Source organism: Nyctibius grandis, chromosome 2 (assembly GCF_013368605.1).
Source record: "Nyctibius grandis isolate bNycGra1 chromosome 2, bNycGra1.pri, whole genome shotgun sequence".
Classification (NCBI taxonomy): Eukaryota; Metazoa; Chordata; class Aves; order Nyctibiiformes; family Nyctibiidae; genus Nyctibius; species Nyctibius grandis.
The window spans coordinates 27768898-27792557 of record NC_090659.1 but is presented as its reverse complement, the minus strand read 5'-3'; the positions used below and the strand labels follow the sequence as shown (position 1 = coordinate 27792557).

Genomic DNA, 23660 nt, shown 5'->3' with positions numbered 1-23660 from the left:
TTTATGATCAGAGGCCTGATAACAAGTGTAAATGGGGAGAGGCGTGGCTGGAGAGCAGCCCTGCAGAACGGGATGTGGGGTGATATAAAAATCAGAAATCTCCCAACCGCCTTGCTTTCTAACTTTCCTCACTGAAGTGGGAAGCTAGGTGCGGCTGGGTAAAGAGTCCAAAAGAAAACTCAGTAACACCAGAGTGTTATTAAGCAGGCATCCTTTATTGCAGCGCTGGGCAGCACTGGGGATTACCCACCATGTGGGTAATTAATTAATTAATTACCCACCATTACCCACTTCTGCCAGTTTGGCAGATTTTTCAGAGAATATATACCATAAAGTTATACATAGTCATAGGATTTCCAAGAACTCATTTACATAACCATGAGATATGCAAATGTCCGCTCCGCATGCACAGTCGTTTTCTCTGGTGGTTGTCAGGGGTCTTCAGATGAAGGCTGGTAGTCTTCCTCACTGTGTTCGCTGACTGACCCCCGTTTCTGCGCAAACTCAGTCCGGGGATCACGTAGGCTGTGTCCTTCGAGGCAGCTGTTGCAACTCCCTTATCTTTATGTTTCCGTGCCTCTGTTTTCCCAAGGCCAAGTTGTCTGAAGTGAAATACAGCCATCTTAATTAGAAACTATCTTCTCAAGGCCCAGTTGTCTGAAGTGAGATATGGCCATCTTCATTAAAAAGGCTCCCCTTTATTTATATAACTAGGTTAGTCGAGTGTCTAAGGTATTTACAACATCCCTTGTTCTTGGGGCCCCCAACCATTTCAGGGGGTGCTGGTTGGCAGCAGGCTCAACAGGAGTGAGCAGTGTGCCATGGCAGCCAAGAGGGCAAACCGCATCCTGGGGTGCATCAAACACAGCAGAACCAGCTGTGGTTCAAAAGAGGGGATTATCCCGCTGTCTTCAGCGTTGGTGTGGCCTCACCTGGAGTACTGTGTGCAGTTCTGGGCCCCACCGTTTCAGAAGGATGTGAAGGTTCGTGAGTCCGTCCAGAGGAGGACAACAAAGCTGGTGAAAGTGCTGGAAGGAATGTCCTATGAGGAGCGGCTAAGGACTTTGGGCTTGTGTAGTTTGGAGAAAAGGAGGCTGAGGGGCGACCTCAACACTCTCTCCAGCTTCCTGAGGAGGGGAAGTGGAGGGAGAGGTGCTGACCTCTTCTCCCTGGGATCCAGTGACAGGATGTGTGGGAACGGATCAAAGCTGCATCAGTCAGGGGAGGTTCAGACTGGACATTAGGAAGCATTTCTTTACCGAGAGGGTGGTCAAACACTGGAAAAGGCTTCCTAGAGAGGTGGTTGGCACCCTAAGCCTGCCAGTGTTTAAGAGGCATTTGGATAATGCCCTTAATAACATACTTTAACTTCTGGTCAGCCCTGAAGCAGTCTGGTAGTTGAACTGGATGATCTTTGTAGGTCCCTTCTAACTGAAATAGTCTAGTCTAGTCTGGCCCAGTGTATTCTATTCTATTCTATTCTATTCTATTCTATTCTATTCTATTCTATTGTAACCCCGAGGAGCAAGGCCAGAGCTCCCGTGCAGAGCGGCACCAGATACACCACCGGCAGCTCCCAGCCCTGCTCCGTCCCCGCTTTGCAGGATTGACATCGCACAGATGTGTGCTGGAAGCGCAGCAGGGCCCAGGCTGGCCTGCAGCCCCCCAGCCACCCTCTCTCTCCCTCTGCTGCAAAATCAGCTTCAAAGGATGGCAGCGCTTTTCTCTCTTTTAAATGCAGCACTTATGGTTTGCCTGCTGCTTTGCAAGCTTGCCAGCTGCTTTCAAGGTTGTATTTGTCACAGAGGAAGCCTCAAAAATAAAGACACAGAAAGGAGCATGCTGCGCAGGGCCGGGAGGGCCGTGGGCAAGCCAGACGGCTGGGCAAGAGCTGGGGGCTTGGCACTGGGCTTCCCTGCCCATGCACATCAGGTGATGGCAATGCGGAGATGTGAGTGCTTCAAGGCCATAGTGCAGGTTTCCTAAGGGTAGGGTAGGACTCCTCATTTATTTTTCATCAGCTGCAGTGACCTTGAGAGGGGTTAGGCATCAGGGAGGCAGGTGCATTCTCTGGCCTGGCAGAGGCGAGGGAGAGGACCCCTTCTCACCTGGACCCACTCTGGCCCGGGAGCTGCCTGCCCCAACACATAGCAAGGATGTCAGCAAAACCCTTCTCCACCTCAGACCGGCCTATTAGCACACCACTTCTTTGTAGTTTCTAACAAACTCCCCTCCTTTTGCCTCTACTCTCTAGCTGAAAGCCTCAGGTGCAGTTGAAACTCCATTGCTTTGGTATTTGCAACCTCGTTAAGTGTGTGTCTGGTGGGGAATCACAGGAGAAAAAAGACCAGTCAATGACAAGCCTGAATGTCACACTTTCTCATCCCTGTGAAAGCCCTATTTCACACAGCAGAGACCATTTTCCCTGCAGCACTCGCTTATGCCAGTTGCTCCAGGCTGCATGCAGCGGGTCTCCGGCAAAGTGCGAGGGACGGTCCTGCTCTGGGGGCTCTGCCTCCGAAGGCCCCTCCGAACTCCATTTTTCAGGGCAGGAATTCAAGCTGTCCAGGCTTCAGCTGACGTAGCTTTCTGCACCCATGCTGCTCTGCACGGGCCCCAACCAACATGAGCACAACCCTTGCTCACTCAGCATCTCTTATCTTTCAGAGCAGCAGCTGGACACTTCCTGTAAAACCTATTACACAGGGTCATTTCCCAAAGAAGTTAATTACCACTCTGGAAGAACATGAGGAGCTGGGAGTACACAGGGAGAGCGTCACGCAGGGAAGGGTAGCACAGTACTGCTTCCCACGCATGTGATGCTCCTGGAGGCAAAGTCTTAAAAACATTCCCCCAAAATTATGATCTACCCCTTGAACGCCGAACCAACAGCAGCTGTTGGAGCATCTTACGAAAAGCCCAGCATATTTGATGTCAATGTGATTTAACCTAAATAAGAAACTCTCAATTATATTGCTATTACAGGGCTACTCAGCAGTTGCAGCTTCATAAATACAGTCCAGATGCTAAGTACGGTTAATACATTTCAATTACATACTCATTTTTTTAAAATATATTCTTACCTTAAAGACATGGGAAATTCTGTGAGTACGTAGAAAATTTAGGCCATAGGAACAACTACAACCACTTGATCTAAAATAGCCAGTAAAGCATAACTTCTGAAATGACAGCTTTGACAGTTTAATCATAGATCTCATTAAAATGACTCAAATATTCTCCCAGTAGTCTACTGTATCTGCTAATTTTTCATATAGAAGATTTTGCTTTAAAATGCCCGCTAACTAGAGCAGCTTTCAACTAATAGATGAAACTGAACACATGCTTAGAGACAAACTACAGCTCTTCAAAGAAAAACAGCTTCTACTTTTATGGAGCTTTGTTTTGTCTCAGCTACTTATCAGAACTTGTTTCCTGCAATCTTTGTAAACTCAGTTAAAACACCTGCAGGCTCAAAGGCAACCTGCAGGACACTCCAATGTGTGAGGATAGCAAGTAATTTAAACTTAATTTCAAGCAAAACAACTCCCAAAAAACTCACCTTGATTCAGCTCCTTGTCCAAGTGTTTGCAGTGCTCAAAAAAGCCTCTCCCCTCTTTTCCATGTTAAGAAAACCTTTAACACAACTTGATCAATACTCATTACCTGGAAAGCCAAAGTCTATTGCTGTCATCTGGGATGGCTTTTTGCATAGTTAAAAAGTTGCATTTGACACTGGCTAATATGGCTATGCCAGATCTGTGGATCAGTGCAGAACTGCTGTTTTTCTCTGTGTAATTTCTCTCACACTTGTCCCACAGGCAGGTTTATCAGGAACAATCTATGGGTACCACAGGATGTGGAGTTACTGCAGCATTTTTAGTGAAATAAATGGACAACTGAATCTCCGGTAACAATTAAAATCTACAAATAGTCCCCATGCAGCAGGTGGGTATAACATTTGGCTACCAGAAAACTAGACTGAACATATGAAAAATGAAACTTAAAACTGCACTTGTAAATGCACACAGTCATTTCTTTGAAAGGAACAAGTGTCACTGGTCAGTGGGAAATGCTTCCTTTTAATAGTAGCGTTTTCCTTGAGAATTTAATTATTTGGGGTAAAGGCTTAAAATGTGGCATATGTTAAGAGGAGTGGTGTGTATAATATAAAATAAAATTCAACCTTCCCACAATCTCAGATTGGGAATGTCAGTTCCCAACCATCTGCCACAACTTTACATATTTTGGTTTAGCTGCCCTGTGGGGAGACCTCCCCCCTCCCTTTTACTTTCAAGTGCTGAAGCTCTTGGGATGCCTTTGCCTGCCAGCACACTCACCTGCCCCTTAGCACAACGAACAGCAGACACTTCGTGTATCAGAAAACTGCTTTTAGGCATGGGAATGCTCACACCTTGAACCCAAACTGGTAGCCAGCATAATAGCCAGTCTTTTTCAGATATCCTTGTATTGCCTCTCAGTTTTAAAACATCAGTTTGGTTGTGAAAAGAAAGAAATAAAAAAAATCTTTCCAACTGAGTAGCAGCAGCAGCAGCATTTAAAGATTACCAGGGTTTTCACTCCAGTGGATGAGTTTTGTATTTTAGAAGCAGAAACTGCATAACCATCTGTTAGATACACACAGGTCAGAGAAGTACTCATACAGTACCAATACCCAAAACCACAGGGTCAAGGCTGAGATCTGAAGTGGACACCAACCAAGAGATTATTTCTAATGGCAAGACCTTTAAGAGAGACTCATTCATTCATTCATAGGGAATGAAGCATTGCGACAGTTGTAGGGGAAGAAGCAGCCTTAAAGCAGGCAGGCTAGACCACCAACAGATTTTTAAAGTTAGTTTAAAACATTCTTCAGCTGAGCAGGGAGCTGACAGAGCTCTGCAAGGGGAATGAGGCAGCACAGCAGAAAGCTACTCTTGCAGGAAGTCAGGAAACCAACTGGAACTCAATAAAAATTTGACAATAGCAATCTATGAGGACAAATGGTTAAATGACAGAGTAATTCCTAACGATGGAAATTTTATTCAATTACAAGAGCCTTCAGTCGTCACTGACAAAAGTTATCTACATGCATCCAACTCAAAAAGTTAAATGTGAGCTTTTTTGGATCAGCCTCTCCAATTTAATGGCAAACAGTTCAAGCTTCTACCTTACCTGCCTTTACAATAAGACAAATAAAAGTCTATTATTATAGAGGTGTCTATAACTACAAACTCCATGACAGAAGAAAAAAGGTGCTTTCTTCCACTAAACTTTGCTTTTGGGACAGAACAGGTGTAGTTCCTTATGACTGTAAGAAATGAAGCATTGTTTTAAGTAATTACTGGTCATTTATACAATCAGGAAAATGAACAAATGTTTTCCTATGACTTGGAACAAATCAAACCCACAGAATAAATAAATAAGATTTTGTAATGTTTTTTTTTTAAGTTAGTAGCACACGTGTGTGGAAACAGGATCACATACAGAGATAGCCAAGTAAGTGTGAATACAAGAGATCTGGCCAGCGGCTATAGTGGAGAGGAATAAAGTTTAAGATTATACAACATCCAGTTTAAGATTTTTTAATCCAGTTTATTAAATATTGCTTTTTGGGGACATGTTTACAACAAGCCCAAATAAATTGTTTAAGGATTCAAAGCAGTCATATTAAAATACAGCTTCAATATAAAGTTTGTCACAGTTTTACAGTATTCAAAAATGACAGACCTGCCTTAAAAAAAGACTATTACACCAAAACATAAGAAAAACAGAAAAACAAACAAGTTTGGCATTTTCATAATCTTTATAGTATAAAACAGAATATTAAATCTATTACCAGCAAGCTGATACTTCAAGCTATTACCTAGTCTGAAGTGTCTCCCATTAAAACACTATACAACAGCACTATACAAAAGTCGTGGTGATACTCATTTGATGAAAGTGCATCCCTGAAAGTTTGCCAGTTTATTATAGTTAGCTCTTAAAAAAAAAAAAGGTAAAATTAAAACGTCCTCTTTTAACCGAAGGCTTTACTATATATTTTTTTTTTTGCTGTTTTGTCTCACTTTCAGCCTTCTTTTAAAAGTGTCTACGGACGCCCACCAGGGGGCAGCGTAAGATTAACCATCAAATCACGAACGGCTGCAAATATTGTGCATTCACCTGGAACAGGGAAAAGAGACAGGTTAGCATCGCCCCACCCACAGGCCGCCTTCACCCGAACCACCTCGCGAGGCAGCCCGCTACGCCGACCCCGACCACGCCGGCACGGCTGCTACCCGTACGGGCGCACGGGTGGACGATACGCGGTGACTGCGACTCGCAAACCCCCGCGACCTCCGAGGGCGTCGCGATTTGTGGCTATTTGAACTGCAGTGGCTCTGGCTTTCGCGGTCTGACCGCTCTTGTTGGTCATGAAATGGCAAGAAGCTCTTAACTTTTAGTAGCTTTTGACTGTCAGGTTGAATCTATGCTAGAATTTATCGTACGTGGCACTTGTGATCCGTATGTTTCTGTACGTCATTAATTAAAAGCACGACATCTTACAAAAACCCTTTGCAATCAGAATTTTTCTGTATATTATTAATTAAAAGCACTACATCTTATATAAAAAAAACTTTTTCAAGTTCTATTTGTATTGATTAAGAGCAGAAATGAAACATTTCAAAAGATTCAAGTCTGAAACAGCTGGAAGACTTTTTTTTTCCCTAACTCAGTTTTGGAAACATTTCTAATTCCAAGACTGGGCGAAAGTCAGAAATCTGTTTTTTTCAACTGAATTGCTCTGGCTCTACCTTTGACATCTAAACTGCAAAATAAAATACAGAGCAAATGGACTTTTGTTGCAAACAGCTGAGGTCTAATACAGAGAGGAAAAACCAGCCACAGCTGTCTCAAGTTTTGAATGCCAGCATTTTTTTTGACAAAAAACACACACACACTCTGAAATAGCTTAAAAAAGTTAAAATCAATAGAATCAAAAGGGTTTAATCAGAACAACAAAAGGCGAAGTATTAGGCAGCTGTGACTTTCTTCTACTGTTTCCTAATAAAAGAATACAATTAATAGCCACTATCGTACCCTGGTCACTGCGGGCTGAATTTTTCCTGCATACTTCAAGAAACATCAATTAGAAGACATCAGAAGACATTGAATTTTGTTGCTGAAGGAGCGACAGTGCAAGCAAAGAGATAAGAGCAGAGCCTGTTGGGTTGCATTAATCCTAACTGCCAAATTAGGGATTCCCAAATTGGGCCAGTCATTATCATATCAAAGCCACAAATCTGGGCTTAAATACCATCTGCTGCATCACTGAAAACCAGACACTGAGAAATGCTTAGTCGTGAAGTGCTTTAAGAAATATCAGGAGTCCCTTGAGCTCCTCTCGAAGGGTCACCTCCAGCATCTGTAGGGACTTTTTTTTCCTTACCAGATTGATGTCCACTACATAATGCAGGTTGTAGACTTACAGCTCAAGTTTAACCCTATTATTCCAGGGCACTGATTCCATCTCAGTTCATGTAATTATTTCCCCAAAATAAAACATTCTTTTTCCCATGGAGGCATAGGTAAAGTGATCTCAGAAAGACAGTGTACTCACAATGAGTCAACGTTTTACTGTTAAACACAGCAGAATGTGTTTGCCCACAGATCTGAAAAGAAAACTCTTCCAAAAGAACTTACTTTTCAGGCACTACCATTTTATTAAGAGGAAAATTAAGCTGAATACAAAATACTTTCTCACAAAGAGAGAAAGATTAAAAAGATACAGCCAAAACGAGGCAACACTGATTATGGGTTACAATGAAAGTGCCAGTAGTATCATACGTGCATGATGGGAAGCCCTGGTCCTTTCTGACTGAAAACAGTGAAAAATTCACTTAACCAAGCAAATGGCAATTAGTGCAGCAGAAGAGCTAACACAAGTAGGAAAATCCTGGGTACAGCACAATAGCACCACAAGAGAAAGGATATGCATCCGGCATCTCCCATGTACTGCTTTGTAAAAGTCGTCTCCCAACTACCCACTTTCGTCTGTTGGTTCTCAAACCACCTTTCAATGGCAAAGAAAATAAGCTATCCTGTTCTCTTTTATCAGATGTTATAATGTAAGTTTTGACAATCAGAACACAGGAAATTGCATTTTAAGTGTTCTCAGGGAAGACCCTGCTTTGGCTGCATCGTGGTGGTGGAAATAAATAAACAAATAAACCCATACTGACTCATTCTTTCTTTAAGAAGTCAGAGAAAAGACTACTAGCAATGTCCTCTGCTCAGCTAGCTACATTCTCCTTTGCCTGGATAACGTCCTGCTTGGGGCCACAAGCTCTTTTTATATGCTTTTTTTTTCCCTGTCTATACTGCGCTCCCTGTAGCGCACTCCCAAACTACTTCAAAACTTGTATGACAAACAAAAATTGTCTATCCTGATCTGTCCAATGATCATCAGAAGACATCTCACCTGGGATACTCAAGAGCAGCTTTGACAACTACTCCCTATGCTGCAGTACTTTGTGTAGGGTTTACCTTAAAACACAACTTAGTGCAACAACAAACAGCAAAACAAGTATCCACCCTTCCCCACACTAGGGGAACTCCGTGGGAAGCACCTTCCGAAAGAAACACCCGAAGTGAAGTTAACGTATCTTGAAATAGAAGTGCTATACAAACAACAGTTCTGTACCACATACAGAACTCTTACAGGTAACCCCACACACCCTCAAAGCTATTCTCTCTCCTATTTACCTACACTATTACTATACATTAAACAGAAAATGCATGTTAATTTAATCCCATCACAATTTTCAGAAATGTATGCATATCCACACCAATTTAAGATAAACATTGCTCGTGTTCTAGCAATCGAAATAAACCATCAAGCATAGTTAGAATTACCGCATAATAACGAGATGAATATTATACATAAGAGAAGCAGAATTCAATCTCTGGATTCACAACTTCAATCTATTCACTGGGTTATTGGAAAAAAGGCTTTGTTCTTCAGCGTGTAACTACAGCAGAACTGAAAGTTATTGTTCTCATGAGCCATCTGTGTGCATTAGGACTCCAAACCACTGCTTACAGACAACATGCTGCCCAAAGAACCTGCTACTGTTGTTCCATGTTTCACACATTAAAAAAATAAACAAAAAGCATGACAAACGAGGGAAAGCAAAGCACAACGTTGCTCACAGTGCACTACCTACAGGCCAATGAACATTCAGAACAACCTATTTAGCTCAAGCACTTCACAGCACGATTGGTGGGCAGAACTGTATGCGCCTTTGTTAGTGTACACACTGACAAAGAAGTATACAATCACTCCAATTACTTTTTAATCATTCACAGCACGTGGACAAGTTCCGATAACTATTTTAACATCCCTTTATATTCTACTGTTAAGCTCAATAACTTCATAATTAACCATGAAAACTGACACTTGACCATAGCATATTTCTTGTGACTCATTCTGGGCCCATTTATTAAAAAGTATGACTCCTACTGTGCAGCAAGAGCTGCGCCAACAAGGGGTGCATTCTACCACTTTGGCAGAACAGCAAAATCCAGCCTGAATCATCAGTGTAACCTTCTGGCATAAATGTCTGCTGTGTTGACAGTACTTGCTATTAATTTATGTATTGCCTGTCACATCAGGAGTTTGTAATCGCTAAAGAAGTATGATAGAAACCAGAATTCAGACTTAAGAGAGATTTAGTTTTACACTGGAGATTTGTCACAGAAGTCTGGGTGAAGAGAATATATCTACTGGACATGTACAGTACCTGGTCGTGGTGAATTCAGTTCAGCAAACCTCTTTAGAATATTGCTAACCATCATTGGAGCAGCAACAGAAGAGTTCTGCTGCCTGGGAATGTCAGCCTGTTGCGTTGTACCAGAAGCCATATCATAAATAATTGGGACAATAATACTAACAGCTTCCTGTGGGACTGTCGTTTTCTGTGTTAGCTGGAGCTGCAGGAAAAACAAAAAAGTATGTTAAATGGAATGACCATGTACTTCAACGCAACTTCCGATACAGTTAAAATGCTCCAGACCTACAGACAGCATGCACTTCCACCCTGTCAGTTTTCAGACAATTCTGTAACAGAGCAGTTATCAATCAGGTGTAGACTATTTCATTCTTAAAAGCACCCTACAGTGAGCATTGCCTCAGAGACAACACTAATATAGATTTGTTCTAAACATCTCATTCCTGCTATCCTTTCCCAGCACCACTAGTGTGTATATCACTTAAAGTAGGCGGTTAGTGACTCAAAGAACAAAACACCCAGAAGCTGAGCATTCGAAGATACCCACAGCCCAGATGGAACTGAACTTTAGGATATATTGTCAACATCTCTCCAAGAACACAAAACATGAAGAGTAGCTGTGTTTTTATAGGAGGGAGAATAGAAATACTATCTGAACTGATTACAAAAGAGATGCACACAAACCTAAGCTTCCAAACAGCAGAATATTTTTAGCTACTATCGTTGTCAGATACAGCATGCTTATGTTTTGCTACTAACCAGTGATGATTTCAAAGACATGCAGCCCACAACATTTTAAAACAGATAGCTCTACTTACAAAAAACAACATTTTGGATTTCAGCACAACAGCAGGTGTTCCTGGAGGCGCAATTGGTGGTGCACTGGGAGGAATTGTTAAACAAAACTGCACATTCCATTTCAGCTGACTTGCCTGATCAGGGAACTGTTTAGAAAGAGCAGTACAAAGAAAGAACAGCAAAGGTCTCATGTCAGTGATGGCTATGAACTAAGGAAGTCTTAGAAAGCAGAACGTGCTTCTCCAGCTAAACTTGCAGATGTTGCCAGGTTTAGCACAAGTCAGAATAATTCTGAAATAATTGAACATATGGTAAACAAGAATACAAGCAGAAAGATTCCAGCCAGTCTAAGCATGGGCCTATTGTGCAGTAATGTGCCTGCCGTTTCTCAAAATCATCAGTTTAAAAGAGAAATTTTGGGAGTTTCCAGGAGAGATAACAGTAAAACAAGAACTTCTTTATTAATACTAAATAACATCTATATAAATTTAGAGTAATTTATGTGTTTATAGATAAAGATACCGCACCTTTTTTTTTTTTAAATATAGTAACCGAAGTTGGGTAAACTAAATAGAATGGTTAACTTACCAGCTCAAGTTTCATGATGTGCACGCAGTCCCTGAGGATATGCGTTGGAGCTCCTAGTAATTTTGTGAAAGCTATTAGGGTGTTCGCTTTAAAAGGTGGTCCTGCAACCTAAAGAAAGACACTATTTAATACTGCCTATTTAGATAATAGCTATATCATTTAGTATGGTAATCAGCATGCACAGCTGTTAATTTTATGTTGTCCAGCCCTTACACGTGACAATCAAAGTCAGCAGAACCACTTAAAACACCAACAGAGATTAAAAGCAATGCATAAAAATTTAATCATTAATGATTTGAGTACATACTCTTGTTTCAAAGAACTTCTCCAAAACTTGTAACTCCTCCGATTTCCACTGTCCTGTATTTTCAGGTGTTACTTTCAGTTGCAAAGTCTGGTTGGTTTTGGGATTGAGAGCAACCCTGCACTTGAGTGCCTCCGTCTTAAACATAATTACACCCGGTTCATTGGAGTTTATTAACTGTAGCTGCATAAAAAGAAGTATCACATTCAGTCATTCATTAAACAGCACGAACACATACACATTCACTCCCAAGACTCTAGTGATCAATCTGCCCTCTTTCCAGAAAGAAAAACGTGATATTTATATACAGGTAAAATCGCCTTGAGAATGAAGCTTATGCAAGCTTTGGCTTCTTTCTCTGTCACTGAATCAATGCCAAAGAAGTGAAGAGGTGGACACTGTCTGTCCCAAACCCTAAAGCAACATTCATGACTGAGTACAGTTATCGTCAACTGGTAACTAATTTCTTGGGCACTTCTGCCAAGTAGTGGCAACCACAGTAACCCTGTGGCTCTTCTAGTTAACTCCCAACAGACATGCTAAACTCACAGAAGCCATGGCATCAGAAAATCTGGTCATAGTCTTGCTATCATATCTGTTATCATATTTCACCTGACCAAACAGGTTTTCTGTCTGTAATTTGTGTGGAAAAGAAGCAGAATTAAATGCTTTCTCTAAGTTTTGACACTTTAGACAGCAAGATTCAGACGTATAGCACAAGTCCAACAGTAAATACTTATTATATTTGAAGCTTTTCAGTTTGTGCCCGATTTGAAAGACATGGAGTACCGAAGCATGAAAAAGAAAAGCTGTGAAGTCATACTCACAGGTAAATAATAAAACAACCTAAACTGTACCGTTTCCTGTTGTATGATCCTCTGAAGATGCCTCCTCATAATAACTGATCCAAGGAATCGCTCAAGAGGGGAGCAAAGATAGCTGCCAGCTAGTCCCGGCACAAGCCCAGGGGTAGGAGAGGGCAACAGCAGAATATTCAAGGCACTGTGGGTGAGGATTGTAGGTATGGATGCAGCCCAAGAGCGCTGAGGTAGTTTACGGGGTGGAGGCATGCTAGTTGGCATTGCTTGGGAACCTATTGATACAGAAAAAGTACTTGCAGTAAGGAAGGATTTAAACTGAAACATAAGATATCTGTTCACTTTATTTGTTGTCACTATACAAGCAATGAGTTCTCTGGACCAAAGCTTCGTCTTTCTTATTTAAGAATTTGGCTGCCTAGTGATGGGCAACAGATAGACAAAGTCAAAGAATTAGCGTTTTGACCCCCCCACCCATGCAAAATGTCTCAGTAACATTAAAATCCTACACCTTTTTCCTCTTTCTGCAGCATGCCAGCAGATATCAGGTTTGTACAACAAACTCAATGAGATGTAAAGATGGCTAAATCAGTTGTGCAAGAGCAGCATTACAACTCTATGATATGAAAAGTTAGTATTTGGGTAGGCAAATATGCCTATCGTTGCTTTCATTCTGAAGAATTTTCTCTCAGTCACAGAGCTCAATAGTTTAAGACTAATTTCTGCAGTGCAACAGGACGTACCAATTCTGCTGAAGTTTATGCTGCATGATTTAACTCATTTTCCAATTTGTTACAGAAGACTTGAACAAGGTCAGAATAAAGGCTTCATTTCCTTAGATATTTTACTGCACAAGGGCAGTAAGGACTGTTATGCTGACACACAAAACTACCAAAAAGAGCAGAACTAGAAATGTTTCACACTCATAACATTGATAAAGAAACCTACTTGTTCCAGCTCGTGGGGAATGAGAGGCATCTGGGACAGGTGAATGAAGGGAAGGGTTGGCTGGTGACATTCCAGGCATTCGTGCTGCTGGTGATGGACCAGAGACCTGGGGAGATCCTGGCCAGTTCCCTGCACGCTGACTGGGTGACATCATGGTATACGGTGAGCTTGGGTCTATGGTACCTACAGATGTTACAAGACAGTTATTATTTTTTTTAAGAAGTACAAGGTTTTCTAATCTAGAAATCTACAAAAAGGCTTACTAAAATCTGTAAAGCATGAAAGTGTCTGCAACCTTTTAGACTACCTTTTACAACCATATAAAAAAACATAATGGGAGAGGGGAATCAAGATACAGATACAAGGGTTTTCTGGTTGTATTTTTTTAAAAGTAAAATAAAATTTAACATTAAGGCAAATCAGTGTGTTTAGCACATATTGGGGTCTAAACTAAAAAGAGCTCTTGCCTATAGACTTGGACTTCTACTGCTCCTTAGCAAATGAAAGCCTCAGCTAGACTGTTCCTTATCTATTCAGTATCTTGCAGTTTTCTCTGGAGAAGTATCTTTGGTTTTGTACTCCGCTATAAAGACTGATCAGAACAAGCTTCTTAAACAGTCTGTTGTATATCTGTCTCACTTTGTTCATCTTGACAGTTAAATTGGTGTGCTAAAATTACAATCTGAACTGTTCATTTATTGTGATCTATGGAATGGTTTCCAATGCACTGTGATTACAACAAACACTTGTTTTGGCAGCTTTCCAAAGAAACTTAATAAAGGAAACAACCAAAAGGCACGTTGCTCACAGATATGTATGTCAAACCAGCATGACTCTGACAACCTTTTCAAATTGCAAGTATTTGAATTTCTAACCTATTCTACTTATTTTGTAATGTAAGCAGTGAAAATACATTAACTAATCTAACAAGAGACAATGCTCATTAAAAGCTGCAGCCATTGTTCTGTTACAATACCACATGGAATTTCCCCACATTAGCAACCAGGAAAGAGTGACTGATAGTCAATTTTTAAAACATTAGGAACGCCTCAATGTGCCATGCATTTACTTTAGACTACTGTTAAAAGTCACCACATGTATGAAAACAGCTACTTAAGCCAATTACAAAACATGAATTTTTCTCAATTAACTTACATCTGCTCTGGAAGACTTAATTTCAAGAAGCAAATGTGCTCTCCCTGTCACTATATATACACCTGCCAGTAAAGAACTCACCATGTGGGCTGGCAAAGTTAGCTGTTTGTCCCATTGTGATTCCAAGAGAGGAAGGTGAAGGAGTTGGACCAAAGGATGCTGGTGATGGTGCTCTTAAAGCTCCACTAGGTGAGCTTGCAGCATGCAAATTCCCTAATCAAAGATATCATGTCACTCAACATACAAATTTCCCATTTTTCTGTTATATTTTTTTTCTATCAACTGCTACAGCTATCTCCTTTTTAGGGAGACGACAAACAAGATTAATGAGAATTTGTTTTTTGCACTCAAAGGCTGTATTTTGTACATGCATGAGTGTTATATTTTCCAGATTGATTCACCACACACAGGAAACTTTCCAAGTTACTTGGCTTGAAGAATGGCATTTCCCCTCCCCCAACCCTTCCCCAGATTTAAATATTTTCAGCTGTTGCACTATAACAGCTGGCAGCAGAAAGCAGAGCTTTGGTGATGAAAAGCTTTTCTGAAAAAGCAGGTATTTAAAATTAACAGGTTTTGATCTGAGCAAGTTGTAAGCTCTAAGAACGAAACAGTCCCAAATATTACATAGCTAAAGATGGCAGTTTCACTGAATGTTTTTTTTTTTAGCTTCAAAACGTACTTTCCAAAACATGCATAGCAGGACTTCGCTTTGCTATTTTTTCACCATAGAAAGTGCATTCTCTCAGCTAACTTGGAGCTAAACACAGCTCAAATAATAGAAAAAGTGTGCACACACAAAAAGAGCTGCATGTGTATTTCCAGTACATGATTAGCACACAAACTCTCATCCATCTTACCTGGTGACTGTGTGTGCATCATAGACGGAGACGGTGTCACTGTGTTGTGATAGGAGGTGGGTGGTGAAGTAAGAGGATATGCTCCTGATGCTCCTGCCTGTTTTGCAAACGGCTGAAATTGTCAACACAGGACAACAAAAATCTTTGATCACTGTGTACTAAAATTAAAGTTAAGTATGTGCAGGAGAATACTAATGAGAGTTTGGTCCCCACCTATGAAATCTGATAGGTCTATCAACACAAGTTATTTGATTCTTTGTATCACCTTGTTCAGTGCTCACTATTTTTTTTTCAGGGATTTTTTGCAGTTTTTCCTCAAGACATAATACCTCTGCACCTCATTCCTTTTTATCTGCCACCCTGTAACAGAGAAGCCTCCTGACTCCCCCTCCCATCTTTTATCCCCAACAGATGCTTTCCCTCCCTCAGTCTTTTGCTTCTAAGGCAACAAGTCTCATGTGACCTTCCAAAGCTGCTGCTCATATGCTATAGGCTGTTTACACTGGAATGAGAAATGGCAAAATAAATTAATACATTTTGCCCCAAGGGGAATTCCACAGTAGAGCAGTTTCATAGTCTTCCTTTCCATTTTTTACTGCTAATCCTTTTAGAACATAAGTTCTTAAAAACCTACAGTTGTAGAAGACAATAAACATTTCTTATTTTGCCTGGAGGGTACCTGCTGTTGTGGTTGCTGCGGTGTCTGCTGGGGTTGAAGCTGTGATATCAACGAATCCATCATGTCTCCTCCAATAGGAGAAGGTGGGTTATCATCTTCATTTACAGATCGTCTTCGTGCATCCTGATTGCTGTCAACAAACATGTTCAGGAACGTCTGTGGAAAAAACAGTTTGTTAGCAGTTTCCCCATTTAAATTTTATTACATAAATGAGAACAGTATTTGCTGAGCTCTAATACTATCTTTATCAGCTACAGCACATAAGAAACAGGCAGGTCTCTAGAACTAACTACTAGTGGGCATTCATTACATAGAGGATGAATAGTTTGCAAAACACCTCAATTCATAAACAGAGCTTCTCAGTGGATATTTAAGCTTAATTACCTTCTCCTTTTAAAAAAGGGGTCTTGCATGGCCACCAAACAAGAAACCTTGCTCATTAACATGAAATATCTGTAGTTAATTGAAATACCAACATTTTTCTTTTTTCCTTAAAAATAAGGAAAAGCCTACACCTGGAAATAGCTGTTCTAGAACAACTCATCAGTATCCAGAACCTACTGGGCTGTTGTATCACACCTACAACTGCCCTGTTTGGGTAAGAATGCCCAGGTGACCTTCTCCATAGCATTCTCTTGTACCCAGAGGAATGTGCCAACCCTCTTGAATTACTTCCTCCTCTACCTTCCCAATTTCATTCTCTTACACTTTTCCACTGGTATTTACAATCCCCTTCCTCTTCCCATTAGTCTTCCACTTAGAATTCATGAAAGAGGTAGATGTTTAGGATCAGCTAAATGCAGTACCAGAGAATCGGTGTTCAGTTGCATCCTACCAGAAGAAAAAATTAGCAAACTACCCTGTTTCACAATGGGTGCCACTTTCCAATATTTCAGTATAACTAGCAGTGGTACAAGCTGCCCTCAGCTAAGGTGTTCTGTCAAGAGTGTGCACAGATTAATTTTGCAGGGAGAGAAAACCACCACTGTATTCAGAAGCAAAGCCACAGGCTCTGGCCACACACCCATGGAAACCATTTTAAGAGGAATTTCTGTCTAGAATCATCTGACATGGAGCATTTCCTCACCTGCAACATATGAGCACTTGCCTGCCGCACAACATAGTTTGTGAGGAGCAGTTGTTGTTAATCCTGGAGAATACATCTAGCCTGGTCACAAAGCTTCAGCAAGTTTTAACAAAAGGATGCCTGAAGTAGCCTCTACCTTACTTTATTACATAGATAAGAAAAAACCCCTGACATTTGATGCTAGTTTTCTTAAAGGAGATGTTATAATTCAAACTAATTAACAAATCTACTTATAAATCAGAAAATGCCTTCTGTGCTCAGAATTTTGGAAGGATTGCAGCTCTTCACAAAAAAAAGTTTCACAAAACTCTTCATATCAGATCCATACTTCAAGTTAGAAGCTCACTTATTTACAACATGCCAGAAAACACAGAAAGGGTCACCTTTAATCCAGGCGCAGGGTAAAAACCTTCAACTATTTTGCTGTTGTCAAAGAGACTGTACGCCCCATCACGTATTGCTACAACACCACGACTCCGGCAGTAGATGTCAATGCAGTACATGTTCCTAAAAGCCAGCCTGATATGCGTGGGTGACTGTGGCAGAATTGAGAAACACTGATAGGCAGTGTTGGTGCGTTGAGTCAGACCCAGCATGGGCACAGTTGGAAGCTTGTTGATGGCATTTAATGGAGCCTGAGTGTCAAACAAAACCTGAGAGAGAACAGATATTGAGAGATCAGGTAGCTTACCTTTAAGTAAAGGTCAGGGGAAATGGGGCATCGGGGGAATACAATCTTCCCCAAGCCACTTTCTGTCAATGAGATCCATAAACAATCATAACACAGACACGTAATTTTGAAGAGAACAGTTTAAGCAGAATTCAGCTCTTAATAATCTTGCACTTTTCTTGAGAGAAGTCTTTAAAACGTTACCTGTAACAACTGCACCACATTTGGTGTTTTATTAAACATCTCCTGGAGCTGGTGCAGAATTGTATTGTGACAATTACTGCAACCTGAGTTTGGGCCAACAGTTCCCAGTGAAATGTGGAACTTCTGGAGTACGGAGTTCCACTGAATGCTGATCTGCAATGTCAAGAACATAAAACAGCCTTGGAAACCAGAACAACTACGAGGTTATAACAAGAAAGCTGGTCTGCTGTCATTTTTCATCAAACCTCAACAGACTCCTAACTTACCTTCCTCAAAAGTTGTTGAGGTTCTGTAAAAAAAAGTGCTGTTAGCTTTAACATCCATTTAGCTAGCTGTATTGTTGGCAACCACAAAACTGGGGAATTACTTCAGCAAGTCAGTCAGAAAGAACAAAAGCCTTTTCTGCCAAAGGTGAGTTAGAGAAAAACAAACTTGAGATTCATGCTGCAGAGAAGTGATTAATGAGTTGCTGGAGGTGGACTGGTTTTCTCAGTTGTATCACAGAAAACCGAGAACTGGACATGCTAATATGTAAGGAAGTGACATGCAAAATCCATATGGCTACTCTTGCTACTTATTAACTGTCCCAAGAAAATGCCCATAGAAATACTCTTAAAAATTCAGCTTAGAACATGAACACAAAAACCTTCCAGGAAGCAAATTTCAAGAGCATCAGCTACTTCGCACCGGTTGCACACAAAAATACATTCTTAGTCTGTAATAAATGTGCACTTACTTCCTCCTCTACCTTGCATTTAATGCAAGGGTGTGAGCAAGTACACAGTTATCAAAGTAACTGATGATAAGCTGTAAATTCAAATACCAAAGAGTAAGCTAGAGTTCTGAACAAGGGAACAGCACTGTTACAAAATAATTACGGACCGCCTCATTTGAAAGCACAGTACTACATGCTACGAGTTGTTTCTTCTAAGGCAGCATTAAGTACACAGCTTCCATACATCCATATACCCCAGTATACAACAGTGACCATTAGCAACACTTAACCATAAGTTTGTCAGAAAAAGGTTGCCACACCAGCTTTCATCAATCAGGAGCACACAACCGTCCTTCCCATGATTTGAAGCATCTTCTACAAATTCTCAAAAATTCTGAGCATTTAGTAACCCAGCGAGTTATTAATCTGGCACTCTCTATTTCTCTCTTTTCTACATTCATCAATATTAATTCCACAATAATACAACAGAAGGAAATATTTTGTAGCACAATTCTGAGAACTCTAGGCCAACCCATTCTGTTTTCAAACATACATTTCAAGTGCACTTAGGAGTTACTTACTGAGCTCCCCTTGGTAGTTCCGTAACATAGGATAAGTTTTCGGTAATTGTAGATACGAACTTCTGAAAAAATGTTTAAGTGGTTGGGTATGTCTTTGAAGAGAGGAGGGAAAAGAGTTAGAGTGAGAAAACCATAGTAATCTGGAAACACATCACATTAATGCAAAGGAGATTATTTCTGTACCTGGTAAGGATCGTGCAAACTCCAGGACACATTCATACAGCCGAGCAATACTGTTCCAGTCATTAAGGAACATCTCAACAACTTTGCGACCTCCAACTGGTTCAGATAACTGGTTTTCATACGTCAGGTAAACGTGACGGGTTGGTCCTGCAGTGGTAAATGGAGACGGTAAATACTGATTAAACTAGTGGTTCCTGAGCTGTGGCTTACAGACTATGAGTGAACTGTGCCAAGTGACCAGGAAGCACATTTAAATAATAAAAGTGCACCAACTCAGCAGTCAAAATTTTGATTCAGGTGCACTGTGCTTTATAAGAAAGCTTAAGAACAGACAGTTGTCCAGTAACAGTAAAATATTAGAACTACTAGAACAGACAATGTAAAACACAAAGAAACAAAGTTTACCAGTCTTCCTACATAAAACGTACCTTGCTCCCTGGATGAAGTGCTATTAAGTGGACAGTTTGCAAACACCAGCTCAGCCACCCATGTGCGATTATTTCTACCTTGTAATCGGAAAGTGCAATCAAGAAGAGACCGGTCCAGAGCCTTCTGTGTTTCCTCATTTACACCTTTACAGGGAGGAATTCTATTCACGAAGAAAAAAGGATCTCAATTATACACAGTACAGTTCCAAAACTAAGAATACTCCCTTCTAACATTTTCTGAACAACTTCCAAGTCTGGACATAAAAGAATGAACAAAACAACAGCAATGATAGCTGGACTGCACAGTGAGACATCCTGTTCCTCTTCAAGGACTGTAATAAGTGTGCTACCAAAGCACTCTGAGTTAAGACCCATTTTTATATGGATTCAACACCTGCAAATTACAAACTGTTAAGGGATCTGTTGAATTGCCCTGATCTCCTGATGAAAGTAAGAGCACACTGATATACAGCTTTTATACAGAGCAACATGCCAAAAACCATGAAAATATATAAGTTCTGTGGCAAACTGAATTCATAAATCAGTTCACCTTCTAGAACAAGCTCACTCTAAACGCAATGAACAACCTGGCAGTTATCTTAGTACCCACTAATTTATTCATATCCCAATGTGAGACTTGAGCTCAGGTGACAGACTAAATAGAGCTTAAGTAAAAACATGTGGCTTTTTCAAACCCCTTGAGAGTCTATCCAGAAATTTCATGTACCACCCTTAACTTCAGCTCACAAGTTCTCAGTACTTCTCTGCTCATATGTGGAGTTAAAAAGGTAGATCCTGCTGCATTTAGAGACTGATGCCTTTATATCACTGTATGTTTCTGCAGCATAAAAGAACTTAAGAAGGTTTTACTCTAGAAGGTGTCTTTGGGGTTTTTTAAAATGTTGTAAACTGATATAATCTTTTACTTCATACCACAATCCAAAGTTTAACTGGTGAGGCTTGAAGTAGGCTCCAAGAAGTGTGAAAAATTGGATGGACTGCCAGGTAGAAAGCACTGTGGTCAATAGTTACAGGTCCAATTAGTGGCTCCTTGTGGCTGGCATTCCTTGGGGTTAACAGAGAGGCCAATACTATTTAACAATTTCAATAATCTACATGATGCAAAGGAATAGCAAAGTTTGCAGATGACACCAAACTGAAGGGAGCACTTAACATACTGGAGGACAGGGCTGCCATTCAGAGAGACCTCAGATGGCTGGAGGAATGAGTTAACAGGAACCCCATGAAGTTCAGCAAAAACAAATGCAAAGTCCTGCACTTGGGCCTAAATAACCTCAAGCAACAGCACAGGGTGGGGACTGGCTGGCTGGGTAAGAGCTCTGCAGAAAGAGAACTTGGGGGCCTGGGAGACAGACTGAACAGGAGTCAGCAGTGTGCCCTTGCAGCAATGACAGACCATCTTGGGCTGTATTAGCCAGACAATCAAGTGACTACTCCCCTCTAGTCAGCCTTTGAGATCGCTGTGCCCAGGGAGGGCACAAAAACCCTTGGAGATTGGAAAATGCAGCTGCTCAGCCCTGCTTTGAGCAGGAGGTTGGACCAGATGACCTCCACAGGTCACTTCCACTCTTACATTACTGACAGTTCTCAGATGTTTCCTCTACAAGTTTTTTACCATGCAATTGTCGTTTCTGGGATACCTTGCATTTTCCTCCGCAGTATCACATATTGGTACTTGTCAAATAACATATGGAGTATGTAGGCCTCTGATCTGATCTAAAATTGCAATTACATGTTCATGAATCATCACCATATCTTCCTTAGCACTGCCTGGATTTTAGGATTGAGGACTGTCAGACTGTTTTCAGAGCTCCCCTGTTTAGGCTTATGAAGGAAGCAAACTATAGTTGGCTCTGTGTCTACTCTGATTTTTCTCTTTCTCCAGCACTGATTCACATGAGAATGCATGACACGATAAAAGAACAAAAAACAAAGAAACCCCACAAATCCCCCCCACCCTGATACTTTTAGTTACTCTCCAAACAATCCTTTTTTTCCTCTCAAGTGTATGTACAGTAACAAATTGAAAACAGAAGCATATCCTCTTACTTTAATAAACGGATTGCATGGCTGAAGCCATCTCCTTCTACTTGTACTCCTTGGTGAGGAATGTCCATATTAGATAACTAGGAATGAACAGGAACAATGTTATCCCAAGCAAAAAGTCAAGCAAAATAACTAACTTTTTCAAGGGACTTTTTTTTCCTGTAAGTGACAGATGTTTCACATCCTCAAGCACTGGAAAGCCAAAAAACAGCCTGTGCAAATCTGGTATAAAGTTGTCTCCCACCCCCTCCCACAAGTGTGTCTTTCATTCCCTTATTTTCCCTTTTCCCTCAACTTTTCAATCTTTTTGCAGTGCCCGGATTAGAGAACCAGCTCTAACAAGACGAGAGCAACCCAGTGTAGAACGTCAGACACCCAGGCTCAGCTGGCAGGGGAACTCCAAAGTGAACACATGACCACAAGTTTGCCAAATAACCACATCTAGACAAGAGAATCAGGAATAGTAGAGGGGAATAAGGAAACAAAATATTTTTTAATACATACCTCTATACGAAGTCCTATAAATGGCATATTTGTATCACACATGGCTACAATATGAGCTAGCACTTTATTGAAGGCACACATTTCTCCCGACCGTTTTGGTTTCTTAGGTTCTATGGAACATGGATCACCAGATAACTAGAATTAAAATAAAGACAAATGTATTTGCACATTTGGAGTAAACTTTTTGAAAAGATATCAGAGAATAATTTAATTCATCCAAGTTTCAAATGAATCACACCTTAAGCACAAAATCCTGAAAGGATCTGGTCCACTTCAGGACTGAAGCAATTCAATTAAAGTAATTTTACAATCCCTTCCTTAAAACGGTATTTACATATCACTAAGCCATGTCAGCCTGACCCCAAGAAGTAAGTCTTATCAGCCCCTGCAAGTCTTTCAAAGACTACACCTACATGGCACAAAGCATATCATGCAGATACCAGTGCTCTGCATATACAAGCTACTCTAGCTACCTCAGCACAGTGCTGTGCCTTGGCTCTCTAGAGCAGCTGAGAAGGCCTGGCATTATTTAAAAGACAACTGCTGCAAAATAGTTTCCCATCTCCTTAGGGAAGCAGTCCAGAGAACCAAGCCGCAATATAAGTAAGATGTCAGCCATACAAGCTTTTGAAACAACACTACTAAAGCTGGTATTGATGCTCAGAACACGTGTTTAGCTTTCATGCTCTATAACTAGCCTGATGGCTTTTGAAGCACATACCTTGCGCTTGACACCACTTTTTATTTGTTTCGCACTTTTTGTGTCTAGTACCAACTCTTCAATGTTTGGTTTGAACTGCTGTAGTAAAAGTGCAGTAGCGGGGCTGTCATCTCCTTCAGCATAGCTCACAGAGAGAAAATGGTACTTGTACTCTAGTTCTGTGGGGTTGCCAGGAACATCAAACATCTCTACAACCTGTATTTAAACAAAACAACAAATTGAGAAGACCCTCAAGCTAAGAATATGTCTGCATCAGTTCCCATCCTCTCCCCCTCAAGGAAAAGACATTAATCTCTTTTGAGATATTAATTCTGTGGCTAGGAAAGGGATCCGAGAAGGAAGACTAAACTTTCAGGAAACAAAGAGAATGGGAATGCTGCTGAGCAATAAACCTTTATGTCCCCTCCTCTCTATAAGCCTGACTGCTTAACAAACACACCGAATGAGAGAAGGGAGGGAGAGTGGAGAGTCAAGGATTACATCAATCACTTGGTTCCTAATGTTAGAGTTAACAGTACAACAGATGAACTGTCCGGTAAATCCAAGACTAGGAGCAAAAGACAGAAGCATTCTTCAGATA

At 40.9% G+C, this 23660-nt stretch overlaps 1 protein-coding gene across 3 annotated transcripts in view; it reads right to left on the bottom strand.

Annotated features, from left to right (window-relative positions):
• Window positions 1–5571: 5571 nt before the first annotated feature.
• The window catches only part of MED14 (mediator complex subunit 14), a 39108-nt gene continuing 21019 nt past the window's right edge, over window positions 5572–23660 (bottom strand). For 2 of the 3 annotated variants that reach the window (XM_068425182.1, XM_068425184.1), the window contains 18 exons: window positions 23081–23275; window positions 22360–22494; window positions 21859–21935; window positions 19789–19949; window positions 19361–19507; window positions 19178–19269; window positions 17882–18034; window positions 17391–17660; window positions 15921–16076; window positions 15242–15353; window positions 14463–14594; window positions 13227–13409; window positions 12318–12553; window positions 11464–11643; window positions 11157–11264; window positions 10589–10714; window positions 9783–9972; window positions 5572–6162 (listed from right to left, as the gene is read on the bottom strand). In XM_068425182.1, coding sequence (XP_068281283.1) covers window positions 6089–6162; window positions 9783–9972; window positions 10589–10714; window positions 11157–11264; window positions 11464–11643; window positions 12318–12553; window positions 13227–13409; window positions 14463–14594; window positions 15242–15353; window positions 15921–16076; window positions 17391–17660; window positions 17882–18034; window positions 19178–19269; window positions 19361–19507; window positions 19789–19949; window positions 21859–21935; window positions 22360–22494; window positions 23081–23275 — 2727 coding nt within the window. In that variant the 3' untranslated portion in view covers window positions 5572–6088. The remainder of the gene's footprint in view (window positions 6163–9782; window positions 9973–10588; window positions 10715–11156; window positions 11265–11463; window positions 11644–12317; window positions 12554–13226; window positions 13410–14462; window positions 14595–15241; window positions 15354–15920; window positions 16077–17390; window positions 17661–17881; window positions 18035–19177; window positions 19270–19360; window positions 19508–19788; window positions 19950–21858; window positions 21936–22359; window positions 22495–23080; window positions 23276–23660) is intronic. The other variant, XM_068425183.1, reaches the window with a different exon arrangement.